Source organism: Schistosoma haematobium, chromosome 6, assembly GCF_000699445.3.
Source record: "Schistosoma haematobium chromosome 6, whole genome shotgun sequence".
NCBI lineage: Eukaryota > Metazoa > Platyhelminthes > Trematoda > Strigeidida > Schistosomatidae > Schistosoma > Schistosoma haematobium.
Genome location: NC_067201.1, coordinates 16267189 through 16284055, shown reverse-complemented (window position 1 = coordinate 16284055; position 16867 = coordinate 16267189). Strand labels below are relative to the sequence as shown.

At 32.9% G+C, this 16867-nt stretch overlaps 1 protein-coding gene across 3 annotated transcripts in view; it reads left to right on the top strand.

The window, feature by feature from the left end:
* Positions 1 to 16867, top strand: part of RBFOX2_3 (RNA binding protein, fox-1) — a gene marked incomplete at its 3' end in the record, with an annotated part of 37461 nt that overhangs the window by 6299 nt on the left and 14295 nt on the right. For 2 of the 3 annotated variants that reach the window (XM_051216973.1, XM_035731897.2), the window contains 5 exons: positions 2132 to 2256; positions 2685 to 3026; positions 4447 to 4500; positions 5591 to 5683; positions 15303 to 15375. In XM_051216973.1, coding sequence (XP_051065602.1) covers positions 2132 to 2256; positions 2685 to 3026; positions 4447 to 4500; positions 5591 to 5683; positions 15303 to 15375 — 687 coding nt within the window. Of the gene's footprint in view, positions 1 to 2131; positions 2257 to 2684; positions 3027 to 4446; positions 4501 to 5590; positions 5684 to 9831; positions 11050 to 15302; positions 15376 to 16867 lie in introns of all 3 variants that reach the window. The other variant, XM_051216974.1, reaches the window with a different exon arrangement.

Below are 16867 nucleotides of genomic sequence, written 5' to 3'. Positions count from 1 at the left end.
ATAGCATTATGGTCACTTACATGAATTATGGTGTTTATCTGCTACTGATTTACATCGCAAATCACTACTAGTGGGGGATCTTTTAAAATCGTAAAGTACTCGTTCTCAACATAACAACCTATGATACGCATGTTTTCTGATGTGGTGGTGCATGCAACTACATCGTGTCCAGTTGTGATAGAAATGGTCACACAATATCGTGGGTGGATTGAATTTAGACATTAACACCGTTGGATACTGACTCAGTAGTCTAGAGGTTAAGCGTTCGTTCATATGACCGAAGGTGCTGGGTTCAATTCCCACTTGCGGGATCGTGGATGGTCACTGCTAAGGTGTCTGATATTAGGACGAGACGGTCGTTTAAGTCTTCCAGATTTTCATAAATGGCTTAACATGGATAAGTTCAAGATTTTAATAAAACTCAACAATTTTTACAACTCTATACTGATAGCTTAAATCATTTGAAAACTTTTTATCAGAAGGGGTTTTTGTGGGGATTTTAAATAATTTCAATAATTAAAATCATGAGTCAGTTGAAGCTAGACCACTATGGAAAACTTTTGGATGTCGGCTCAGCAGTCTAATGGTTAAACGCTCCCCCGCGAGACTGATAGGTCCTGGGTTCGAATCTCTCGGGGGGGGGCGGGATCGGGGATGCGCACTGCTGAGGAGTCCCATACTAGGACAAAACAGCCGTCCAGTGCTTCTAGGTTTTCCATAGTGATCTAGCTTCAATTGACTCATGATTTCAACTATTGAAACTTCTTATATTAGTTAAAATCCTGTTGTCTACCAATTAACTGATTAAATCATGTGAATTATTAGCTGTTTTTTGTTTAAAAAAAAGTGAATTTTAAAGTTCATTATTACAATGAAATGTTACTATAATTTTGATTAAAATAGGTCATTCTTATATGTAAAGTAGTAATGGGTAATACAAGTATTTTGGAATTTGATGTGAAAAACCTTGTAAATTTTTCATTGACTGACAACCAAAACATAATTTCAAAAGTTAAATATTCTTAATAGGAGACTGAAAATGTAAATCAGAACATGCTATCGATCAATCAATAATTGATCAATCCTTTCATCTAAATATACATACTATCATACATGACTTTTCATGTTGCTATATATACTCTCTAATAAAGGGGAATTGGGTAGGATCGTGTACATTTCTTATAGAATAGACAGTGTAGATTTCATTTACACTACTAAAAATGCTTATTGATATCAACCATTATTAGGGAGATACTATTTGGTTAACTAATACCCTCGTATCTTTAGCATACAGTGACTTTACATTTATGCATATCCATTCCTCAATATGCGTTATGTTTGTAACGTCGACAATGCTGAAGTCTAGAATAGTTGGTGTCCATCTAAATAATGCTTATCATATTTAAACAGTATCGCTGTTACAATGACATTCTCAACTTAGAACCTCAGAAATGAGGTTTTAACATGCTGGAAGTCTCACTTTTGAATTATGTTAGAGCCAAATCTTCTTAAGTATTATTACCAAGTTTAGACTTGATAATTTCAAATAAATTGGACATTGGATAGAATGTTAATAACAAAATAATGATATGTTTATTATATCCTAATGATTAGAAGTTAGAATATCCGATGTTTCGTAACTGAGCGTAAGTTACTTCTTCAGAGTAAATCAATAACCGAACTAAATTAACATAAGTTTAATTAGTATAGCGGAATAGGTAGTATATTTAGTTCACTCAGAGTCAAAATAAAAATAGACCTGGTTATTTCAATATCCTCTCGTGTTTGGCAAGTTAATATTACTTGGGTCTCAGCTACTCACCTTTATAATTGGAAAAACCTTCCCAAGTTATTTCGATATTTTTAATGTCGATTTGGTTGTTAAAAATGATATGTACTGCTATTGGTGACTTGATTAGTAGGTTTTCCAGTCCTAAATTTTGTAATAATCAACCGTGGTCGCCTTATAGCACACCTCATCGTAGGTTAGAATTAAGACAAGGTATGAAAGTTCCTTACTCAATTTAGAGTTATTAATATGTAAACTGTGTTAACAAGCTCTATATTTTTTGAGTTTATTCTTATTGGTTGTCCGATGTATCAATTATTGATTTCTTTTTTTATTCTCAAGCTGAAAATGTGAACTGTAATCCTAATCCATCCTCGAGTTTAAAGAGAACCGCTTGTCAAGCTGGGTCTTCTGAAGATAACGATGATCCAGAATATGCTCGGAAAGTAATAGTTCTGGAACCTGAGGTATGTTTACTTCTAGGTACTACAGTTTCTAAATTGAATATTTAAACTTCTTTCTAGTGGTTATTTATGACTCCCATACTAAAAATGTAGTCCATATTCTGATCATAGATTCAAGTTAGTACGTGTGATTAAGAACTGATATTGGTCAATATCAAGAAATGGTTGATTTACAGTGTTGAATTAACTTTTCTGTAATTTATTCATTTTTCATTTATCTCACTGATACTATTTTTGATTGCAGCACTGAACAATTAGGGGTTAAAATCTTACTTCAAGTTCACCATACTAAAATCGATTGTTTGATAGCTAGTACGAAAATATGTAGCTTCTTACCAATTTTAGATCTCTCACTAATCAGAATCATTCTAAGATAATTAAGTTTCTGTTGTTTGTTGAACCTGTTTAATTTTTTGTTTCATTGTTTATAGGTGTCTAGTGTTCAACAGAATAGTGAAATAAAATTGCCTGAAACAATTCAGAACACTATATCTGGACCGACTGTCACATCCACCTCTTCAATCTTGAATACAACAACTAAAGCTGTAGTATCTAACACAATCAGTTCAACTAATAACATCAAACCAATTGGAACAAACTTACAAAATAATTATGGATCTTCTCCTAGTGTTTCTGTGCATCAATCAAGGCAGCAACAACAAACGTCAGAAAAGACATCAGTGACTACTACACCTAGAACTAGTACACGTAGACTTCATGTTTCGAATATTCCTTTTCGGTTTCGAGAAGCTGATTTACGGTCTTTATTAGGTGTAAGTCTAATCTGATTGACATGTTATTTTGTCTCAGTATAGAATCTTGTGGAAAGTTGCGAGATAGTGATTTATGTCTAATAATGTATGGTATTAAGACGATAAAAACTCATTTAAAAAGTGGAGTTTAATCATAATTGAACTTCGATCATTTGAGGTTCTAAGTTTCGATACCAACTTAGTAATTTAGACTCAGATCAGGGAACTCAACAATAATCAAAAAATACTTATGGAATAAAATGTAATTGAAAGAAACAGAAAGATATGTTGGCTAATTGATAATAGGATAAATTGAAGTTGACTGATGAAATATTCGGGACAAAATAAAGTTTTGTCGCATCTGTATCACTGAGTTCGATTCTGATCTATATCACTGTTAAGTTTTCAGTTATCCTCGTGACTTACTCTATCTTGACTACACACCAACATAATTACGAAAATACAATATCGACAAAACTACTTCATAAGTTTGAGAGTACTGATTAATAGGTCCATAATAAATTAACCATAACTTAAGCGGGTACAAATCATAACAACATCACAAAAGTTGTACTGGCAGGTGGTATGTTTGAAGAGATTACGAGTTCATCTAAGTCTGCGAACGGCATGAAGACTCATCGACACAACGACCAAATAAGCTAACTATTCTGATGCATCCCAGCCCCTCTAACTAGAGAGAGAAGTTCAGGTTCAGAAGAGGGAGAATGTATCCCTCAAGCAGTCAGAAGCATAAACAACAACAAGCACAACTCAAGAGTATATATACAGCATAACAATGTTTTTAAGAAACTTTACAAAATAGTATATTAAAAGAAACAACGAACCAATGACATTTGAGGTCCTCCTAAGTGGGAAATACGATATAAAGGTGAAAATGGACACTTTTGGCGCGAAAACAAGAAATCCAAATTTCCAAAATAAGACATTTACTAAATGAGTTCTGCGGATCTCTAGAGGTACTGTAATTCAAGCACTTGATAATTATTAGACAAAAATATAAATAATAACTTCAGTCATGTGGGATGTTTCCAAAGGTTCAGCTGAAGCTACCTTAGATAGTCATGGGCTCAATTTGCTGAAACCCAACTTTATAGTAACCAAGATAGAAATTTTGAGACAAGAAGTGCAATGTTAAAAGATTTAAATGTTTTTTGTTCGCTTCTTTTAATTCAATCTTGAGATACACACTTCACAGTGTATGAAGTGAATGAAATGGGTTAGTTGTTATTCTGAAGATCATATTCCGTTATTTGTTAACTCACATTCTATTTAGGACAGTTTAGTATATAATTAATGTTAAGTCAAGTAATTACAGTGTTTATTATCATTCGTGTCTAGTACACGAATGAAATATTCACCGAAACCAATTCTACATTGTCATAAGACATCATGTTAATAAACTTTTTTTCTTATTACAAAGCCTTTCGGTCCGATATTGGATGTTGAAATAATTTTCAATGAAAGGGGTTCTAAAGTAAGTGTAGCATTTGCATCCATTTGTATCTATTATCTATCGATACTTATAAATACCAACCATCACAATTATTCTCATTAGTTTACCGGTTGATCAGCAAACTTTCGATTATAAGATACGTACTGCTGAGGGAGAAATGATCAAGCAAAGTAGAGTTGTCTTACGTTCTTTTGTATTTTCAGTGATTATTCTTTTATATAGTTTTTAATGAATCTGTCATAGACTAACCTGAGATCAGTTTTTCTTTTATCCATTGAGGTGGAAGTTTACGTAGACATTTGTAAAGTAGTTTGGTTTCTAACGTCTTCGTGATCAGCTAATTCATTTATTATATATATATATATATATATATATATATATATATATATATATATATATATATTCTCTTGCAAAACGTAGCAGTATTCTAAAATTTGATAACTGATTAACATTCTCACGGATAGATTGAATATAGGAAATTCACCCACGTTAATGGATGCGGACAATCTCAGATAGCTGATTCAAATTTCTAAGTTCAGTTCACCAGAATACTACATAGGATTCTGAATCGTTTCTATCAGAACCTTAGCATTTGCGCCATTTAATATTCAGTTAACATATTCAAACATACTTGATCTACCAGCTAATAAGAAGAATAATACTCAACTCCAAAGTTAGGGAGAGAGATTATCCAAATATATGCCTCAACGGTGACACCGCAATTACTAGTATCACCCAATCATTTCCTATCTTGACAGGGCAGTGTGTTAGACACCTGTGGAAATATTTCTTCTTGACTTTTATCCTGAATTCGCTTCAAAAGATATAAAAGCCTTCATGGATAAACCATGGAGATAAGAAAAGTGAGATGTTAAGAAAGAACCTTAACTGAGTCGCCCCGATTTCGATTTCGATATTTGCAGATGGTATTCATCACTCATTCATCCTTTCTCAGTTTTTATTCAAATCAGGGAGAAAAGGAAAACTGTTTCGTCTGGTTTTCCCAAATGAAAATAATCTTCACAAAATAACTTCGTTCAAACGATAATATTTATGATTTTATGGTTACGTATGTCATATAATTATTATTTCAATACCTTTTTACTTTAAGGGTTTTGGGTTTGTTACATTCATGAATGCAGCTGATGCAGAGAAAGCACGCGAAAATCTTAATGGGCATGTCGTAATGGGTCGGAAAATAGAGGTAAAGACTTTTTACCGGTAGCAACATGTTTCGTACTCTTTATCGTTGTTTTTTGGCGCATTTCTTTTTTATAACTCAAGATTGAGGCCCAGTGAACTGGGAAAAGATTGGTGACTTTGTAAATTCAAGTTGATCTCGGTGAGCTTTCATCAGGGCAGTCATGCTTCTCCACTAATCGGGACGTGAAAACTCCAACGTAAAGTAGAGTTATGGTTAATGGTTGTAGTTTGTTTTTTGAGAGGTTCTCTATTAACCACTGACTATGGCACACGCACATTGGTTGGTTTCTGACGATAATGTTTCGTTTTGAATATATGCTACTTAGAAGTAGTTCGGAAATATTGTCAGTAATTTTTAAACATCCGGTGAGATGACCTTGGTGGCGTGTCACCTTACTATGAAAAAGGCCAGTGTATGTATAGGCATACAAGATAGGTAAAATCTTGACATTTATGTCAAATGTTTTTATTTTCAGTGGTAAATTTAAAGATCTATTTCAATGCAAGCCATACTACTCTGTTTAGGGTCAAATGTGTTAAACAGAAATCAGATAGTATATTCATAGTCAGATATTGTGAACTGGGTTAGAAGTGAGGGCTGATTAGTTTCATAATATGCAGTATTCCTATCAGAAGAATCATGAGCTCCTTAATGTAGCTTGTGAATAAAAACACTTTCATCCTCTATTAATCTAATCATTTAAAATATTCTTACATACTCTCTTATAAGGTTCCTCTTCAATTATACTCTTCCACTTTCATCCTATGTTCAATGTTTAAACTTCAATGAAATTCGATTAATGCATTAGAATAAATATTAATTAAGTGGTGTTTCAGGATGTAAAAATGCCCTACTGGTGATTTCTTTGGGTTTTTATCAAGCTGCATGAATGGAAGTGTTCTTCAAATGTCTCTGAGACGTTAACTTTCTGGACATACAAAAGACGGTTAAGAAAAAAACAGCAAGCCTCATGTGACTTTTTATGTAAGGATTATCATGGAGACATCCTCATTCCACACACTAGTTTCAGCGACACTAGCTTATGATTACATCCATCTAAATGTATAAATGATGGGAGAATCGGGATTTATGAAGTTATTTGTTTTTTAACTGGTGAAGAGAAAGTTAGGACCTGATAATTCGGTTCGTGTACGGACCTGAAAATATCATCAGAAATAAAATTGGTAAAACTGGGTGAAAAATAGCGTAACAATAAAGTATATGGGTAAGAGATGTTTCAACGAAAGCAAATCATATAAAATACGCCTGAAGGATTGGTTAACTATTTCCATATATGTATTATTCAACTGCCTTCACATAATAATGGTAATAGTAACAATAGTAGTAGTAATAATAATGGTGGAATGTCCTAAATATTTCATAAATTATTGGGAATTGTCAGTGGCAGTTATACCTTTCTACTTAGTCATGTTTAATTCTCTCACATATATGTTGATTTTCTATGATGAGTCGCTTTGTCTTAATATACAACTAGTCATTTCAAGAACAATATGATTAAAATAATATGGCAAACTGGTTCCCAGTCATGTCGTTTAATATCTGATACAGATTTATATTTTTTCCATGGACTATAAACAGTTCATGTTAGGTTCATTATAAAAAGTCGATTTTGTTCCCTGTCTTAGTTTGGGTACCCATAAAACTTTTTCTAGCCTACTTTTACTCTATGTTTCCTGTTGAAGAGTGTGCAAATTAACCCTACAAGACATAGTTTCCAACACGTGATGTCATCTAGTTTCATCAACAAACTTTTAAAGACGTCACGAGTGATGTAACTGTCTAGATAAGTAAGACGTTTAATACGGTTTTTGACATATAGTCAACTTTGATTATTTACTAGATTCTCAGAAATGTTTCTGAAGTCTATCCAATTTCAAAAACTGCATACCTTTGAACTTTATCTATTTGTAATTTTCTAAGCTCCTTCACTGAGAATTTAAATCTACTTTGCTAAGTAAGCTTGAACTGTAAATGTAGAATACATCTTATGGACATGATTTCATATGATTTTTCCTATACTATATTCTTGGTAACGTAAAGTTTCAACTTTTCGCTATTAATCTCATCCTATCACTTAGTAATTGGAACATAATATAACTTTGAGTCTCAACAATTAAGTAATTTGTACTCATAAATCTTTCATCTAATTAATTACATAACCACCCCAGTTTTCTAATGGGGTTATTTCATAACTAAATTTTCTCCCTATCACTACAATACGAATGTTATGTTAAATTAAAACAGTATCTCATCAGTTTTCAGTCTATTTTACACTTAATCAACTATGTTGAAGTCCCTTCATCCAGTTTATTCATACACCAGTAATATATGAGAATAGTTGTATTTGCCAAGGTCAATTACATGCAGAAGGCTATCTCAGGTTTTCGGGACTGATGCATATATATATATATATATATATGAATAGTTCGACAGTGTATATTAATTAATTTGGGTTGCAAACTTCCATTCAAAGTGATGAAACTAGGAATACTGTTCATTGTACAGTACTGACAAGGGTGAAAACGATTAATTCACTATGGGGGGGGAGGCAAATGAAAAATGCACACTAACCGGTGAAAAATTGTTTATCATATATACTGTATAAAAACCCCAAGCATATTAAAACAGACTTATAGACGAAAAATATTATTTCCGATAAATTATCCTTAGACCCTACAGTTACTAATGTAAATTAATGATTCAAAAACATAGTGAGGTTTAAGGCAAATATATCTTTTAAAATTACAGCATGAATCCATGATATTTCTTACCTAATTCATAATATTTTATACTGTACAAAATCATGGACCGAATATCTTATTTTTATTATTTATTTATTTTAACACATATTGGTACAAGGAAGCACCAAATACATATGCGACACACAAATCTCATTCGATATGTGTGAGGGCTGTGATACTGCCCAGGTGCCCGAACCGAAGCAGGTGGTTTTCTTAATGGGCCACACCCCGAGCCTTCGACCTGAAGGTCTGATCTACAAGGCAGTGGAGCATCGTAAGGAGATGCAATCCCATGGTAGCCGGTGACCAACGATTGTTTCATACGCCATTTGTTCCCGCAGGATACTGGAGCTCATGTGCACCATCAGTTTGGAATCCGGTTAAAGCGCCGGACATTATCTTTTCGTCCTCTCGATTTCGTAAACAACAGTAATGCCACGAGAAGACAGTGAGTAGGACTTCCCTGGCGGAGGCTATATACGCGTGGCCATGTGAGAGCATTTCGAGAGGGGGAACGGACTCTCCCCACTCTCGGCCGTACCAGAGCATTTGGGGGCGGACCGAATATCTGGCTACTTCTCTCACTCAATTTTATGTATATTTATTCTGATTATTAGTTTCATTATTTCAATTCACGTACAAACGTATTCAAACATTAGGATAATAATCTATTAGTCATTTGAACATTAACAATTTTAATAGTTGAAATCACAAACTAATCCTAGCTTAATCATCATTGAAGAAAACTGTGTACAAATTCTCCCTAATTAACAATTTTGTTTTATTTTACAAACATTTCTGAGTTCATATGCTATGATTTTAAACGGTACGTTTACCATTCGATTTGAGCACTTTCTTAGAGTCATTAATTTGGTTTTGTAGGTGTAGAATTTAAGTTTAATTTATTCCTTCATGTATTTGTATTTAATTCATAGTCAATCAAGAAAATACCAGAAATCAATCATGCCATAAAATTCCAGTTACTCATAAGTAATATAGTTAGACCATAGAAATCTTATAAGGATTTCTTTTGAATTATAGTTGGGGTGGCCCTATATATGTCTAAACTAGTTTACCAGTTGTTAAGGATCAACATATCTCGGAAATTTCTTCGTTTATGCTAGTCAGTGTTAGAAGTACGCATATCAGTTCCTTGTTTTCTATTAAGTCTAAATCAAACATCCTTTACATTCATGAATGATTTGATATTTACTCCTTCATAATGAAACGATTCCTAGGACGAGAATCGTTGGCATAATTGTTCTTTTTTGTTGATAATATTGAGTTATCAGTTGTAATAATTATGTTAATATTGTCATTTTCTGTATTTAATAAAATGTTCACACTATCCATTCCAAATGGTTTATCTTTTTCATGGTTTTTCAGGGACATGCCTAATTACAATCATGTTCTTATATCTGGCATGTTAACGTAATAACACATTCATATCACAAAAAAGTACTTTGCTATGCACTTTAGGCCTGAAGGTGATTTATATGATCTTTGAGATTTTGCATGTTTGTATGGATATGTATGACTGACAACTGCATTTCTGAATGACTTGTCTTATTTTATGTATTAGTTTAGGTAATCATTTGCTTAACACAATAATTCTGTGAAAATCATAAAATGATGTTCTCATTAAACTGTTGAAATTGTTCTCTCTTTCCACTCATTTGGATCGCATGCTCTACAATTTAATATATTGCTTTAATGGTTCTCATGTTATTCTTTCCTTGAAATGGAAGACAATGAAATCTATTAATGAGAAAAATTCGATCTTTTGTCAGGAGTTCAGCAACTTATGTATTACATAATGACATAATCTATAATCACTTGATAGTAATTTGCTTGTTTCATGGACACCTGACTTAAATCTTGCTTGGAAGTTGATTTCTTCAGCCGCATCCTAGTATGAATCATCCACATACTGATTCAAAGTAAAAAAATTGTGTTGAATATACAATATATAACGAACCTGTTCCCTTCTTCTCGCATGTCTACTTGATAACTGAGCATAGTTTGGGAGGTTCCTTTTTATTTTCACATACTTTAAATATACTTTCTGTCTTTTTGGTGTGTTTTCCTATTTGTTTCGGTTGTCTGCATGGAATGCTGCATAGGCATTGTATGTGTTTCGCCTTGTCTATCCGCCTTACCGTAATCCCTTCCACATACACTGATATTGACACATTTAATATACTCTAATCTTTCTGTTTCACTCACTACATTACTGATTAGTAATATATTTTGCTTATTCGCTTGCTCACTAATCGTCAGTCTAAAACAAATACTACAACTACTCAGCCTATTCATTCCTTGTCATCAATAATTGAAAGAATATTCTGTTCATTTGTCTTCACATTTCTTTTTTTGTCTGCCTATGTGTATCCTGTAAGAAGCACATTCTACTTGAGTGCACTTAATGTGTCTGGCTTGATAATATTCATATATGCCCATACTTATTCATTCTTATATCGCAAATATAAGTAATCTTTTGTTCAGTTATCTGGTTTTATTTCTATTGTATGCATTTGAACAACTTAATGTTTCGGCAGTTTTAACCGATGAAGAGTTTTGTTTTATATATGGAATCTATAGTGGGTAAGTTGATTTGTTGTAGTTGACCGCTTCAGATTTTAGGATAAAACTAATGTTAAGTTATCATATTCGTGTGAGCATGCCAACTTGGAAATTCCTCAACTAGTTTCTTTGTTCTTAAATACCACATTCATACTTCGTCTTTGATTTCTTATCTGCTTTCAAAGTAGTAACCTTATTAGGAGCGCATGCGTTGTATATAAACCTGCATCATATAAGGTATATTAATTTGGTATGCACTATTCTGCGAATTTTCAATCTTAGTTTTTCTTGTTTGAATCCTACTCATCTGTTACTTCTCTTTTGGCAGACAGGTAATGACAATTCTTTTAGCTGAAAAAATCCGGTTGCAAATTATTGATTCTACCAATTGAAGTTGTTATAATACTTATTAAAAATTAACTGCTCCGAATGGGCAGCAATTGATGATTACTTTCCCATCATATCTAATATCCCAATGAGTACTTATCTGTTTGTGCAAACTACAACTATTTATACATACTTTGTGACCGATGTAAAGCCACAGTAGATAAATAGCTGAATAATCTACGCTAATTGGTCTTACAACAAGATAAACTATTCAGTAGAATTATTCCGACCATACAGCTGCTTGACCTATAATATAAAGTAGAGAAAATTTCATTTCATCTTTCAATAGTCTAAAATGTTCGATATATGATTAATCGACCATCTGTTGAGTATGTTGGGCAAATCTGTGTTCGAATCATCATTGTCTTCAGAGGATTGCTAATGTTCAGAGGCAACGCCTTGTTGAGAATATAGAGGTATCTTTGGGTACAGTAATGATAATTGAATTAATGTAACTATCTTGAAACTCCAACTTTGGTGGCTTGAACATGTGCTATGATTTCCACATTGTACCTTATTTGTCTGGTACTTGTTGGAGAAAGTGTATGCGTGGTTATTTTACGATGTATTGACGAGGTATAAAAGAAATCTGTACAAGAATGGAATTTATCTTCCCTTCACCTCTTTTTGGTTGTGGTTCGAGAAATGTGGAAGTTTAGTGACTTGAAATATCAGACTAAACTCATTACCGATCTTGCTACAATTCTTCTCAGCTGAACTATTTCTTATGTTACATAACGCTCTCGTTCACTTATTTTTATTCATTTGTTGTTTTTAATTGTACTTATCCTTTTTGCTTTATCTCTTCACAATTTCATTTTCTTATGGCGTGGCGTATGTTTTTTTTGGTTAATTTATTCTTTTACTATGTCCTGATGATACACATTATGACTGAATAATTATTGGTATATCTTTTTACCATTCCATAATAAACAGTCGGTTAATTTTAAATATATCAAAGAGTTATGTATTCTAGTTGAAACTTATCATCTGTTTTGAGTCATGATATTTAGTATACTTGATGCATTCTATGAAATCTAGATATAAAGAAACTTGTGACTATCCTCAGCTTTCCTCTTCTTTATTATACTGAGATCTTAAGATTCAATGGATATAAGTTAAAGAATTATCTTTACTGATATACCGGACATAAAAGTTTGATCATCAGTAAAAATAAGATTTTCATGATATGAAGATGCCTTAGACATACACTCTACTCGCTAATTTAATCTCACATATAATTTGAGCTCTGAAGCATGATAATCAAAAGTGATTTATTTCCTATTTTAAATTAAGTTTCATTTTATTTTCCATTCTTAAATGATTCCTTTAACAAAATATATAATTAATATCAGATGGGTTTTGTGGATATTATAGTAATTTCAATGGTTAAGATCATGAGTCAGTTGAAGCTAGACCACCATGGAAAACCCGAAAGCACTGGACGGCCGTTTTGTCCTATCGTCGGACTCCTCAGCAGTGCGCATCCACGACCTCGCCCCCGCGAGATTCGAATCTCGCGGGGGCGAGGTCGTGGATGCGCACTGCTGAGGAGTCCGACGATAGGACAAAACGGCCGTCCAGTGCTTTCGGGTTTTCCATGGTGGTCTAGCTTCAACTGACTCATGATCTTAACCATTGAAAATATATGATTATCAACAGTTTTCTGTCTCGGTTGAATCTGTAACTGTAGTAAAATAATAGTACCGGATATATATATGTGTGTGTGTATTTGTTGCAATCATTATTTTATCCTTTGAGGAGAGTTTTCGGGACAGTAAGTGGTTGCAAAATTTACCTACAATTATTTCATTTTTATATCTGTTACTTATTTTTAAATGATATTTTCATTATAAAAAAAGTTGTTTAAAATAAAGCATTCACAGATCATGTCAACTCTGTTTAGTTGTATTAATCATCATTAAATTTGCATGAATGGAGTAATGTTTAAGCAATTGTGATCACAATATGTTTTACTGAACAATTCTGAGTATTCTCTACATGGAGGAAAACCTACCCAGGAAATTATACAATCTAAGCTTCATTCTGTTTGTTATTAAAATGTATCTGTAATCTAAAGGGGACTGATGTTCTTTCTTGTAGGATTAACACTGGTCACATTTAGACTAATATGATCACATTGTAATTTGATTAGTAGGAATCAAACAGTATTTATAACTAGACAGGATAATATTACTTACAATTAAAAATAATTGATTGGTGTAAACTGAGAAAGTGTGGGTAAACAGCGTTGCCAAGGTTGTTTTTTTTTAAAGTTACCCATCTAACCGTACAAAATTTATGTCTGTCGGTGGTTAATAGTTGGTGATTTATAATTTTTAGCAAAATATCATCTCATTCTAAATAATTTTATGTTTTTTCTTGTGTGTTTTACTTAAAGCATGTACAGGTTTATTATTTCAATTTCATTGTGATCACTGATTTTTTTTTGGGTGGGGTGGGGAACTTTCATTTTGTTGAGTCTAACTGGATGAAACGATTGTTTTGCAAGCACTATTCAACTACATAGTTATGTGATGTCAGCTACACTGTCTTATTGTTTTTTTTTCTTCTTTTAACTGATTACGATTTTCGTGACAATTACAATAATAAAGCAGTAAATCTTGATACCGTGTGTAGAAACAGGATGTTTTATCGTACGGGCTATACTATAATAAATTGATTTCATCTTATCCACTGAGGATTGTTATCATAAATATTTTACTCATATTCAGATGGAGATCGTCTAAATCTGATCGATTTGATGTTTGTTTATCTTTTTACAAACTGATAACAATTGGCTAATCATTAGGTAATAAACACTTAGTAGAGGCTCAAATCTTTGTAGTTGAATTTCCGAAACCGTGCTTTAGCCTGTAGTGAATATGATACAGATGCATTCTTGACCTCAAGGTCATTATTAGTAATAGACCACTTCTCTGATACTCATGTACAGAGCAAGAAACAAGGAAAGTATTTGTAAAGGAGCTTCTAGTATCTTGAGAAAAAAAATCGTATGGAAATGACTATTGATTTTGTATCGTTCAACTGACCTTGAGAAAGATAGTAAAGCGTATTCAGTGCAATGAGTGAACTTAAACAACCAGTAAGAAGAAAACACAGAAAATAGTGAATCGTAATATCTAGTGTCAATCATGTAAAACGTAGAATAGCCAAAGGAAGCCACTATTGAACAGTTACATTGGTTGACTTGAGTTGAATTGTATCTGAGCCATATAAAATTCATGTTTTTACAAAATATGATTGATCAGTACACATTGTACATTAATGTGGATTTCCAAACTACAATAAATCAACTGTTTAATCCTTTCTAATATTCAGTGTTATTCATTAGACTAGTTAATAAAGTAAACAGTAGACTAGTCAATTGTTAGCTAGATATATATTACTTTCTCATCAGATGAAAAATGTTAACATAGATTAGAAGAACGGTGCAAATGGAAAGAAACAAACAACCCTGACTGTTATTCACTTGAAAGGGTCAATATTTTTTTGTCAGTTTACATGTGTAAAAAACCCATTGTCCACTACAAATATTAACTTTTGATAATTTAACCTTTTTTTAATGGTTAGTTTTTACTTCTTCCTCAAAGTGATCTTTTCCGTTCTTTTCTCATTCCTGGTTGAATAAAAAGCATGCATCGGAATTTTGTGAATTATTTATGATACTACTACTTTTACTATTCAGTAGATCTACTATTACTGTTTAATTATTCATAATAATGATTATTCCTCGCTATTTGTTCTTGTTTGTGCTATCGATAAACGTAATAAATTCATTTCTGATAGTGAAATATGTTTACGGTTATGCGTTTTTTTAAAACCTTTAAAATAATGGTGAATTAATGTTTGCACAAAACTTTTAGGTAAATCATGCAACTACACGAGTTCTTACAAAGAAGCGTACTGATAATGCAATCTCAGCTGGAGGAAATAAAGGTAACTTAATAGATAGTGATGAACTTATTAATTCTTTCCCTAATACTTCATTAGTACTGATTTATGAGACATATGTTAAAACCTAGTAGTGGTTACTACTTTTTGTTTTTCAATCTAAAGACATTCATGAAGAGTACATTCCGGTGGTACTATAGTTTAAAACAATTAGTCCCTTTGATAAATTTCGATAATGATATTAGAAGACGAAGATTATCAGAACTATAGTTATAATGTTCAGTGTAATCTTACAACGTTTAATAACTATTTATATAGTGATTCCCGTTTTACTAGGTTAATATTTAATCTGATGAATGTCTTTTCTAATTAGCTGATTTCATTTGTTATAACTTTGGATTAGTGAAAGCTCATGTTGATCGGCTTGCTATAACTACAAATCAACAACTGAGCAATGTAGGCAGCCTAGTGATAAACTCACTTCGTGAATTTTCACTTTCGAAGAGTACAAAAATGAGGTAAATAACTGCTCAGTACTCCATGGTTTCTACGATTGTCCAGCTGATACTAGTTCATATCAAAATGTCCATCAAATTCGTGCTTGCCACTCTAGTGACTAGGTATTTAAATAACCAACCAAAAATACGGAAAATGTGTTTAGTATTGTCCATATTGAATGGTATATAATTTTAATGCAGTATACGAATGTCCGTTAAATTGGATATACATACATTTTGTCTAGTCACTTGAATTAGGTCATTCAATCTTCAATACACGATATTCCCATTATTACCTATTGAAAGTCAACTTATTTATATTTATTTGAACACATAAATATTGGTACAAGGGGGCACCAAATATACATGCGCCACACAAAACACTGGGAATGGGAAGAGGAGAAGAAAGGAAGGTAAGGAGTGTAAAAGAAAAAAAAGAAGAACGATAACGACCAGATTAGTGTAAAGTAGTGTAATAATAATAATAATAATGGGGGAGACGGAGAGGTACAACCAGAAGAAATCTTTCAGTTAAGGAAGACAACCACTTTTTTATGAAGAAAGTAAAAGAAGGTTACAGCAGGATCGCCACTGGCTTCTATTCTGAGCCATATCTGATAACGTCTCTAGCCACTGTGTCGCACCATCCCTCAGACCCCAGCCGGGGAGTCGTGAAGGACTAACACAAGCCAACCCTTTGCAGCTTTCTTTCATACCCCGACACTATGTCATACACTGACTACCTCGAAAGTATAAATATACATATTTGATAGATCGTTAAAGTGACATTCTGGCTGTGATTTGGTTGGTGTCAATAATTATCCAACATTATTTGGAGATTCACTAAAAACCGTTGAGCACTAGACAGACATTCCGTCCTAGCTTTAAATTTGTGATCAGTATGGGTTCAAGACCCTACATGAAATATGATTTAGAACGTTCAGGTCTTGTGGCGAGCATGATACTTCAAGTCAACCGATTTGGAGTCCAGTGGTACCCACATTTTTTACTTGAATCGACTCGCAAAACTATTATCTTAT